We start from the raw sequence: 12,406 nt of genomic DNA, 5'->3' as shown, positions 1-12,406 counted from the left end.
TCTAAACTACCCAATACGCGAAACTCTGCTCGGATCTGCTCACGTCGGGTACGCGTTTACGTCATACACTGTACATGCCAGCCCGGGAAGTAAGAAAGTAAGTAAAAAAGTAAGAGCATGTCTGATTACATCGATCCAATGGACCTTCAAGCTGCTCTGGCAGCTTTAATAAACGTCCAGGAGTCCTTCGAACATCTATACCGAATCTGCACATATACCGTTAATGAACAGAGGTGGGTATAGTATGCGCTTACTTTTTTATTTACCATAGCCAGAGCAGTCAAAGTTTTCGCGGCGCAGATGTGCAGATCAGACAAGACGGAAGACGTTGCGCATGCGTGCAGACATAGCGGAGGTCTTTCACAGCACCACCTAGCCGCCTGGCATGCACATCCCATTGAATTCCACACATTTATGCGTCACCGTATAGACACAGATTTCCTCCTTGAAAACGGTCGTGTAGACGCGGAAAAAAGTGAGAACGAAAACGGACTTTTGCGTTTTTGTTTCAGACCGCCCCCGTGTAAAGTGGGCCTTAGAGTTCGAGGAGCAAAGATGGGCTGAGGAGCTATACAGTTTGTCAACAAATGTGTGAGGAAAATTATTTAAACGTTTAAAAACAATGTTCCTCAAAGAAAGATAAGAAGGGATTAGGATAAAAAGCAAGGGCACAAACTTAAGCTGAACACCCATAATCTCCGATCCCTCAGACAGCACTGCATCAAGAACCATCCTTCATCTATAGCTGATATAACCACATGGGCTTGGGATTACTTTGGCAAACCTTTGTCAAGCACTACAATACAGAGTTATGTCCACAAATGCCAGTTAAAACCTTACTGTGCAAAATGGAGGCCTTATGTTAACTGTGTCCAGAAGCGCCGTCAACTTCTCTGGGCTCGGAGGCATCTGAGATGGACCATCACACAGTGGAAATGTGTACTGTGGTCAGACAAATCGGTATTCTAGGTCTTTTTTTTTTTAATTATTATTAGAAACGGACACTGTGTGCTCTGGATCAAAGATGAAAAAGACCCATCCAGACCGTTACCAGTAACAAGTCCAAAAGCCAGGGTCTACCATAGTATGGGGTTGTGTCAGTGCCCTTGGCAAAAAGTAACTTTCTCTTCTGTGATGGCATTAATTCAGAAAAGTGCATTGAGATTTTGAAGCAACATATGCTGCCTTCAAGACGACACCTTTTCCAGGGGTATTTCAACAAGACAAACCAAAACCACATCTGCACATGTTAAAAAAAGCATGGCTGTGGAAGAAGGCAGGCTTTCGTCTAAACCGGGGAACAGGGGCGCTGCGCCCTCTTACCGAAATGCCTATTAAACCCCAAGTCACACTTAGGCCATGCACTTATATGCTATTGCACAACATGCAGTCTCTCTCAAAACGATCTTTACTCCATGAAAACATCCCAGCAACACCACGTGACAATGTGTCTGATCATCAAATACGTTATAATTACTCCAAAAATATTCCAATCATAGTAGATACACCGCCAGACGGTGAAAAAACAATCCGAATTGGTGTTTCCCAGACTGAGGCACCATGTTGTTTAGTTGTTTACTTGTCGCGGCTGCTCTCGCGATATTTGACATGGGTTACATACAAGGTCAGCTGACTTGTAGAGCGAGATTTCTCGAGACTGAATGACCTTTCACCCACTGGCACGGGAGTTTTTGACAGAAGTAGTTCACGAGTTGTTTTTGTTGACACTTGGGCATTTAAAGATGTCATCCCACGGCACGAAACGGAAGAAAGCCAAAGACTGTCCGGGGCAGAAGATTACTTCTTTCTTTTTCAATGTTGACAAACAATTAGTTACAATTTCCCTCTCAGATAGCCTCAGAATGTCCCATTGTAGCCTCAATTTTTCAAAGGCTTTGCACGGCGGGGACACACACACACACACCCCGGTTGCTTCGCTCCCTCGCCATGGTGAGCGCCCTCATACTAAATTTTTCTAGAAAAACCCCTGGAAGGGCGTGTCCGTCCCCTCTGTCCCCAATAGAGAACGTGTGGAGAATTTTGAAATGAAAAATGACAACACCGTACCTTTACTGTTGCACACGTTACGACCTGCTTACAAGAAGAATGGGACAAAACACCTGAAACGCTTCATTACTTGGTGTCATCAATCTCCAAACATCTCTTAAAGTGCCATTCCACCATTGGATGTATTCTTTGGCATAAAATACAATATATTTTGACAACATATATAAATGGTATCACTAGATAGAGAAATCTTTTAGCTTCAAAATGATATATCAAACAATTTTTTTGACAACGACAAGTATATTAATTTTACGACCAAAGTCACCTACCCTTTTAATTTCCGCGCGTGATGTCATCGGCAGGTTCCCCTTCTTGTGTACCATGTGACGTGGCACATATTATTAGCAATGGCGGATAGAACGCGATAAAAATAATACCAATAAATCTAGCTAATACCAATAAATCTAGCTAACTGAAAGATTAACTCAATTTTTCACAATTTTTTTGGCCCCCATATACGAGGAGAAATGACTCTCTCATTTTGGGGGTCTCCTGGTCTAAAAGTAGACCGACATGTGGTACACAAGAAGGGGAACCTGCCGATGACATCACGTTTCACTACCGCGCGGAAATTAAAAGGGTAGGTGACTTTGGTCGCAAAATTAATATACTTGTCGTTGTCAAAAAATTGTGTTTGATATATCATTTTGAAGCTAAAAGATTTCTCTGTCTAGTCATGTTGTCATAAAATATATTGTATTTTATGCCAAAGAATACATCCAATGATGGAATGGCACTTTAAGTGTTGTGAGAAAGAACAAAAAAAATTTTTTTTTTTTTTAAATTGTGTTAAATGCTTTACTGTCCAAATTTTTTGTTTGAAATGTGAAGCAAGAACAAGTGCTGCTTCTTTTTTTTTTTTTTAAATCCTATAAACATTCAAACAGGGTCTCCGTTTCTAATGTTGGAGAATTTAAAAAAAAAAAAAAAAAAACACAACATGAAGCCCAAAGGATACCAGGGATGACTAACATTTTCTAATTTCACTAGCTAGCTCACCAACATTATAACCAATTATACTGAATTAATTGAAGACGTCAAAATGTCAGGATCACAGTTGAAATATGAACTGTGCATCCTTAAACCTCATTGTGTTTCCTCCTCTCCAAGCTAGCAAGTATGGCTCCAAACGCTTCACTATTTTCTTTGAATTGTGTATTGACTCTTGAACAAGTCCTTGTACCATCATGATTTTCAAACGACCCCTTGTATGACTTAAATCAACATAAATAAATGAGTTAAACATATAAATACAGAGTCAGTTTACCAGCGGTGTGTGTGTACTCCATCTGGAGTTTCTCTTGATGGCACCAACCACTGTTGCAATCTCCCCTTGGATGATGTATATATTCTTGTCCACCATCGCGAATCTGAAGATAAAACAGGAGAATGTAGTTATGCCATGCACTGAGGATTAAAAAGCAGAAAGGTGTGTGTTTAAACAAGATTTAAACTGTTTTCATACATCTTTCAGTCTGAAGGTGATACAGCGCTACTTGTTCATCATGGGTAATGTAAGTCACTAAACCACACCAGCTGAACTCCTGTTTAATATTTGAGGAAGGGTTATGTCAGATAACTAAAGATTTCTGGATTAGCCTTATGGTGCTGGACTGAGGCAGAAAAGATTCCACACTCCATAACTGTCCTCCTCAGAGCCTGTCAACAGAAATGTCATATACATAATACTTTAGTAACATAACGTAAATAACAAGAGGCATAACGTTTGCACGCTTACTAAAGCTACAGTATCACATGATCATGGAGTCAGAGGCTCCTGAGCTGCTCAACTGCCCAACAATCCTGCAATAGTAATGATGCGTTCAACTCAAGGTCACAATAGCGGCAATAGCGGTAGCCTGACTGGATGATACCACTAAATGTTCGGTCCAGACAAGTCAAATCTGCACCTGCCTGTCTGATGGGACAAGTTTAATTATTGCCAACTCTCCCGGAAGTTTCCCGCACACTGATTGCTCTGTCTTGCTAAGCAGACCAATCAATGCTCTGTGTGGGCGGGCTTTACGTCTTCTCTCCCGGACGGAGAGTCCATCAGTTCAGTGCATCCAGAAGCGTCATGGCAGAGTGCCTCCCCCCCAAAAAAAACCCCTACTTCACCTCAGACTACACGAAAGTGTACTCTTGCCTAATAGAGGTAAAATAATGACGGTGTTGCGCACTGTACTGTTTGTAACAGTGACTAGCATTGCCCATGGCAGGATAAACAATTGTAAAAGACAGACACTGTGAGGTGTTTAACAGTGTCATTTGTTCATGTGCAGATTATTTATACTTGCTGGCTCGCTGCTAAGGCTACATAAGGCCAAACTCCTTGAAAACTTGATTAAAAGTTGCAATAGAATATAAAATGAGTTATAATGGTAATAAGCAGTTTACATAAATAGTACAAGTACGCTACATATTTTGTTACACTTTCTACATTATAGGTAACATCTGGTTTACAGACTAGAGAAAATTACTCAAAAGTATACCGCCCCTCAATATATACTCAACATATAACCGCCCCAGACAATATAGTAACGATACCTTGTGCTTTAATGGACCATGTTTTTTTAGGGATTGTTAAAATTCACCATTTTTAAATGGTAATTATTCAAGAGTCACATCAATAAAGTTCCAACAAAACTAGTTCAATCCCCTCAGTGATCCGGCCGTGTTATTGTTTACGAAATTCTAGGGAAACTGAGTACAGCAGGTACGTGTGTAAAAATAGCCACGGCATAATACCTAATTATAGATTATTAGACTTTGAATTCTTCAAAATTGGAGAAATGGCATTCAAAAATACCTCAGAGGAAAATAAATATCTGTGGTGAATCTTAATTTCATTCCAACTTTTAACTGTATTTTTCTTTTGTATGGCTCATATTAACACATTATTGTACAATACTTCGGGGGAATTTTACGACAGTGCCGAACTCACTCACGGTTTGTTTTCAATCACAATGCGATTCAGTCATCCTTATCATGTCCGACTTGTCTTCTTTCGGTTTCATTTCTTTAAAATGAAATTTATACTTCAAGCTTTACTGGATGAATCAAAATTTAACTTTATTTCCTCCAGAAGCTTTGAATTTAGGTGAGTCTAACTCTTAAAACTGCAGATCAGGTAATGGGTTATAACTCGTGCACCATAATGGGGCATTGGATAGTTTTTGTTTATTGTTACAGTTTCATTGAAAAATTATAAACCATTAAAGCATAATGAGCACCAATAACTATACCTGCTTTTTGATAAACAGGTACAGGGGGTAATAAATGTGTCCATTTCCAGAGAACTTCCAAAATCTGGGATAACTTATCCCAAAGTGATTATGCTCACCAGTGTAATGTTTGCAAGCAAACTATGGGCCAGGGCTCCAGCATGGCCAAACAGAAAAATATAAACTTATTGATCCATTTGAAAAACAAACCACAATATAAAGAAGCAATTTTTAAAAATCCACAATTCCCAAGACAGTACAGCCCACACTCCACAATGTGTTGGACAAAACAACAAAAGGGGGACTGCAAGAGCAAAGGATTTAGACAAGACAATAATGAAAATGGTGGCAAGAGACATCGTACCATGTAACATGGTTGCAAATGTTGGTTTCCAAAGCCAGATGGCAAAACTTGAGTCATGATACAAATCATGATGGTGGAGAAAATGTACGCTGATGTGAAGAGAAAGTTAAAGGGGTACCAAATATAATATATACAGTTGCTGATGTGACAAAGTAACGTATTCTTAAGTATTCTATCAAATTTATATACTAGAAAACAACAAAATATGCGGCACGGTGGTGTAGTGGTTAGCGCTGTCGCCTCACAGCAAGAAGGTCCTGGGTTCGAGCCCCGGGGCCGGCGAGGGCCTTTCTGTGCGGAGTTTGCATGTTCTCCCCGTGTCCGCGTGGGTTTCCTCCGGGTGCTCCGGTTTCCCCCACAGTCCAAAGACATGCAGGTTAGGTTAACTGGTGACTCTAAAATTGACCGTAGGTGTGAATGTGAGTGTGAATGGTTGTCTGTGTCTATGTGTCAGCCCTGTGATGACCTGGCGACTTGTCCAGGGTGTACCCCGCCTTTCGCCCGTAGTCAGCTGGGATAGGCTCCAGCTTGCCTGCGACCCTGTAGAAGGATAAAGCGGCTAGAGATAATGTGATGTGTGACAACAAAATATCTTGGTAATTGTAAATATAATAGTCGGTACGCTAAACGGCACAAGAGTCGCCATTTTTAAAAGACCGTGACGTCAGCGCTACCCACTGCACTAGGAGAGAAGCGTGTAATCATGGCGTCGGGCGCATCAAGTGAAAGCGACAGCTCTGTCGAATCATACGAAGAGATCCCGCAAGACACACTGCAAGCAGGGTATGGCTTAGAAGGGTACCAGTTTGAACCTAGGAGAGGTACTCTCGACTCTGGTGATGACGAAAGAAGAGAAGAAAGCTCGAACTCGCTTGGTGTTTTTCAGCGGATACGAGTGAAAAGACATGTCTGGATGATCGTTATGCTTTCCATCGGTCCTGTTATTACACCCGAAAGCAACACACTGTGGCATTGTGTAGCCGATCACTTACAATTCATCCTACTTTCCGATTCACACGTGCTATTCCCAACCTCAATGAGCCAACACAACTGGGTACATATATACGTCATGAGTGTTACACAGAGAAAATGAACGTGCATTCTGATTGGATAAAATTAATATCATGGCGGGCTGTTCAAACTGCGGAAATAGTTTGCTCGAGCTACTTTCAAAACACTATAACTTTCCAACCTTAGAACAAAAAACTTTTGTAAGTCTTGAATAAGGTTCGTTAATGTGTTTTACTGTTATATTTACTCTATATATTGCCCTCTGTTCCCCTTTAAATGAACTCCTGAATGTTGAGAATTCTGGTGTTATTTAATTTACAACAGACTGTTGGCCCGGCTCTAAGGAGGCTTCAGTGAGCTTAACAGCTCCTTCACTGATGCGGAGTGGAAGACCCACCCAGTAGTGTTAAAATGTAAACGCCATGACAGAGGCCCATACAGTGGACTACATATCCAGGATGATCATGTCAGTGTTGGAGCAGTGGGACACCGACTCTGACCAGGTCTTACTGGTGCTGTAAGACAGTGACTCAAACATGGTAAAGGGCATGTGGCTTATTGAGAAGCTGGATCTAAGCTGCACTGCACATCAGCTACAGCTCGTCATTCATGATGGCCTCGAGTCCCAAAGAGTCAAAGACATCCTGGCCAAACTGAAGAGATGTGCCATGCATTCACCATTTTGTGGTTTCCCAACACCACCTCACAGTGTTGCAGAAAAAGCATAACCTACTGCTTCCACATCATCATTCAGGCAATTCCAACAAGACGGAATTCCACACTGCATATGATGCAAAGAACTGTACAACAGACGAGCGCTCCGATAACCTACGGACAGTTCACTTATCCAACTGCTAATGAGTAGGGCATTGTTGGCAACGTTGTTCACGCTCATTCCCTTTTAGCAAATAATGTCTTCCTCTTATGTACTCTGACCGCAAGTTGGCCTAGTGGTTAGCATGGCCGCCTCTTGACTGGGAGATTGCAAGTTCTACTCGCGGTCAGGTCATATCAAAGACCATCATAAAAATGGTACCTGCTACTGTCTGGCAAGCCATGCTGCAATACAGATGCAAGTGGGGAAGTCAAACTCTCGCGGTTACCAGAGGACTAGCCCCCCCCCCCACTGTAACCCTGGCTGTATAGGCAAGAGGCCGAGGGCTATCGAAACAGAGATCGGCGCCGCACCCATACGCCTTAAAAAGAGTTAGTTAACATTGGGACAGGAGACTGCCCGGGAAGACCAGATTCTGGCGTGAGAGGGAGTTTGACTTGACTTATGTACTCTGCCTATTCTACCAGCATTTGGACTTCTACAACTCCCTCAGTCAACTGGGCCACACACACATGGCATTCAAACTATGAGGAAAACCATGTTGGAGAGTTTTGAAAAAGAAAGATTTTTCAGCTTAAGTGATAGGAAACAGGTTGGCCCTGGATGCCCGTTTGACCCTTAGTATAAAGATCGATGACTGAAGGCAAAGCTCAAAGACCAGGTTAAAACAAGAGTCATCAGAAGAGATCAGATCTGCCCCGGCCCCCACATGAAACCCCACTCCAAATTTTCCTAAGCTGAATCAGTTGCCATGGAAATATGGGGAAAAAAAAAAAAAAAAAAAACAGAAATCCCAAAATGCGCAACTTCTCTAGTCACTTAACATAACGGTCAGGTTTTGTGAAAAAAAATTCCTAATAGTTTGAGTTATGCTCCACTAAAATGTTTACAGATGGCGCGATAGCTATACCCTCCCAACATATAATGCAATAAAAAGGTAGAAGGTTGCCCCACCTGACAGACTACCCACACACATAGCTGCTCTAGAAGAGAAAACAAAGGTCAGATCATACCCTGTCAGTCCTGGACACCTTGGTGACACCATGCTGTCTCCTGAACCCTGTCCTGAGTCTACTGCACCAGAAGGCATTGTGGAGGAACTGCAGCACTCCCCGCAAGAGCCTATAATAAAACAGGAAGCCTTGCACAAGCCTTGTAAGTGGTGATTGAGGCTCCACATCACTAAGTACCTTTTTGCTTAGGTAAAGCATTATTCGGCCTTCCCCCCCCATCAGCAGTACCCAATGAGAGGGTGTTCAGCATTGCGGGCGACGTTTATGAGGACAACAGAAGTTCTCTCCACGGGATGAACGCTGAAGCGGCACAGTACCGCAGTGGTTAGCACTACTGCCTCACAGCAAGAAGGTGCTGGGTTCAAACTTCGCAGCCAACTGGGGCTTTTCTGTGTGGAGTTTGCATGCTCTCCCCGTGCAGGTTTCCTCCAGGTGCTCCGGTTTTCTCCCACAATCCAAAGACAAGTGGGTTTGGTCAGCTTGCTGCTCGAAATTGCCCACAGGTGTAAATGCGAGTATGATAGTTGTTCAGCTCTGTGTTAGCTCTGCAATAGACTGTTGATTTGCCCAGGGCGAATCCCACCTCTCGCCCAAAGTCAGCTGGGATCGGCTCCAGTTTCCCCCGTGACCCTGACAGATAAGCAGTACAGATGGATAGATGGATAAATGCTTCCTTTGCCAAAATGGGAGTATTAGTTTGACTTTGTTCAGATATTGGCCTGTCTATTGTTGTTACAGTAATGTCAAGTTATACATTTTGTTTTGTTTTTTTATTGTTCTTGAAGAGCACAGTGCTCCAAGAGTACCGTTTTATTTGGTATTTATGTTGTGTACATAGATTTTTTTCTGTCAGGCCCTACTTCAGAACTCAAAATAATAATTCTTACTTTTAAATGCCTTATGATGTGTGCGCACGCATATATATCACACACACTTGCTTTAGATCAATCAGCACAGAGAAAGTCACTTATTAAATCTATAACACTGACTCCATAGTTTGCCATTTTGAGGAGGTAAATACAGACCACTCATCGCAGTTAGCCGGCTAGCTTGTTGCTAACAAAAGACAAACGAAGGTGTACATGTTTTTCCCACCTACTTCGTAGCTCAAATGCACCAAGATAAAAAAAATCACGTCCTTCTGAGCTTCAACTTCCCACTTCTGAGGTAAGCTGAATGCAGCATAATCCACAGTCAGCACTGGTGCAGGAGTATCAGGTCACAATTGGCCAGATATTTGGTTAAAAGTACACTAGTGATGCCATTGCTTTTAGGCGCTTTCAGACCAAACGGTTCAAGGAACTTATTGAGAGAAAAACCCACTGGGGAGCTCCTCCAAGAACTACATACCTTCAAGGGCATTTTTTTTTTTTTGCATCGCCAGCAAGAATGCTGAAGTGGCATAAGCCAGCTTGCTAACATGATATTAGTAAGAAATACTGGAAACGATTATTATATTTCACTTAGACGTCAAAATCATGCTGCATTTCCTCCATCACATATATGCTCAATAAAGCCTGGACTTCTCAGTCAGTCCATTTGTCCAAGTTTTTCTCCATTTTTTAACACTAACTTTAAGAGCTCGTTTACATGGCTAACGTCTTACACGGGTTTTTAAAAATAGAGGTTGCCAGTGCTACACTGGTTTGTGTTTGACCAATCAATGTACACTTACACCTGGACCAATCACTGTACAATAACATCACTTGTGGTTCCTCTTGTGCTGGGAGAGTACCTACCCTGAAGTTAAAGCAAAAAAAGTCCTTCAAAATGGCATCCAAAGAACTGCAACCACTCTCAGATCCTACAATGAGGGAACACAGAAAACAAGACCTTCCTCCAACAGTTATAAGTACTATTTAAAAAAAAAAGTTTGTCCGGTCCAAAAGCACCTATTTAGGCATCCTACTTAGTGTGTAGAATGGGGTTTGGGGCGCAGCCATGAAGTCTTATTGAATGGACTGTTTGACACTTGCTGCCACAACATCAGTGTGAATGTTGGAGAAAGGTACAGCACAATGAAGTGCATAATATGCAAAGTGCACAATGAAGTTTACAGCCAATGTTTTACACAAATAAATATTATAAATAAAACGTAGCCAGGGACACCACTAGATGTCGTGCTGCATTTTACTTTAACATCTGTTCCAATACAACAAATTCACAAGTAACAAGAACAATAGCACTTCCACTGGACAGGACGCTACCAAATCCACAGTCCGGCATTATACCGTTGTTTCCATTGGCAAGTGAACCATACTGTACCCAAGTAGTTGTGCTCGGAGGGTGACATCTGTCAACATCAGGCACAGGTCAATATTAAATAAGCATGATGCCTTTTGTTGTGACAGATAAGCAATTTGAAAATTTAAAAAGTAGCATGACAGGGTCAGGACACTCCAGGGAGAGGGTACCCCAGGGGCAGGGCAGGACACCTCGGAGGCAGGACACCCCAGGGGCAGGGCAGGACACCCCGGAGGCAGGGCAGGACACCCCGGAGGCCGGGCAGGACACCCCAGGGGCCGGGCAGGACACCCCAGGGGCTCCCAATACTAAATCATAAACCCACCAACTCCTACCTTCACAGTAGGATACAATGAGAAATGGACACAGGTAACTGGTCCAGGGTACAGATAGTCCTGGATTTGAATGCTGTATCAGTGTTGAGTGGAAAAGTTTGATAAGAATCAGAGTTAAAACTCCAGACCTTCATATAGTGGCATCATCAGACATGACAGAACATTAAAGTCCTTTCCAGAACGACGTAAAATAAACGGCGAGTGAATCTCGAATAGGACGTTTCCATATTATCCATTCAAGCAACTCAAAATTCACTTGAATAAACACAAAATTAAACACCATCAACGATGGATTATGACTAGTCTAAACCGTTTACTCTCATTTAGCTCCCACATTTCGCCGATCAGTCAACAGCCAACAAATTACACAGGTTTATATCTCACGGGTTAAGAAAAATGTCAGCTATGTTATCTAGCGAGATAAGATTATGAGGAAATTGTGCAATGCTAAGAGAAAGTTTATGAAGCGAGCTGCAGCTCCACTGACTGTTCTGATAGCTGACATTTACATCTCAGAATGGACAAACCTACTTAGTGTCTTCAGCAGTATAAATGTAGATCTGTCGTTTAATAATCCGACCTGCTGACAATCTGTGGCCGCTGTGTGAATTCAAAATTAACGGTGTAGCCTGACAGATTTCATCCTAATGCTATAGTTATCATGCTAGGTGTTTAGCTGTGGTAATAACTTAATCAAAGAACGACTTAACAAGATCCAGCAATTTTCCCCAAAACGGAGTTGTAAGAGACACATGACATGGTGTCCATCAATAATGTCCATGCCTTCCTGTCAAACTGGACACAAAATACATTACCTGTCCAGATGCGAATCCAAAATGGCGTTCAGTGGTTAGCAAGCTAACAAGCTAACTGCCTGACAAATGTAAAGATAAATATTTCTCGCCACAACGCACATTAAAATAATGACACTGCACAAACGGATTAAAATACAGTCTTACGTTTAAGCAAGCTCACGTCATGCCCAGGTTGTTTCACTCTGTCTGAAGCTGTAGCGTTATTTAACGTCTCTATGGTTAGTAAGCCGGTCGTGCAAGTAAACTTACTGACGTGGAAAAGCATGAAGTGCAAACTAGCATGATGTTTTCATTTGACATGATCCATGTTTCAGCCAATCGCATGCACCGATTCTCTCCATCCGACATTTATAACAGAGCCTTTAGGCTCGTATATTCATAAAGAATATATATGTTTAACTCAAACCCGTGAGAACATTAATGTTTCATACATGAATGAGTCGATTCACGGATAATCATTTATTTGACAAACTGAAGGCGGGTCAATGCAACATGCCA

General features: G+C 42.1%; 1 protein-coding gene across 3 annotated transcripts in view; it reads right to left on the bottom strand.

The window, feature by feature from the left end:
- Window positions 1–12,206, bottom strand: part of gbf1 (golgi brefeldin A resistant guanine nucleotide exchange factor 1) — a 108,475-nt gene extending 96,269 nt beyond the window's left edge. Inside the window, exons 1-3 of one of the 3 annotated variants that reach the window (XM_060925861.1) lie at window positions 12,053–12,206; window positions 3,533–3,726; window positions 3,335–3,437 (exon numbers count right to left, since the gene is read on the bottom strand). In XM_060925861.1, the coding sequence (XP_060781844.1) occupies window positions 3,335–3,430 (96 nt within the window). In that variant the 5' untranslated portion in view covers window positions 3,431–3,437; window positions 3,533–3,726; window positions 12,053–12,206. The remainder of the gene's footprint in view (window positions 1–3,334; window positions 3,438–3,532; window positions 3,727–12,052) is intronic. The other 2 variants (XM_060925862.1, XM_060925860.1) reach the window with 2 other exon arrangements.
- Window positions 12,207–12,406: the final 200 nt, after the last annotated feature.

Source organism: Neoarius graeffei, chromosome 7 (genome assembly GCF_027579695.1).
Source record: "Neoarius graeffei isolate fNeoGra1 chromosome 7, fNeoGra1.pri, whole genome shotgun sequence".
Classification (NCBI taxonomy): Eukaryota; Metazoa; Chordata; class Actinopteri; order Siluriformes; family Ariidae; genus Neoarius; species Neoarius graeffei.
Note: the sequence above shows the minus strand (reverse complement) of the source record. Positions and strands in the feature narration are given on the sequence as shown.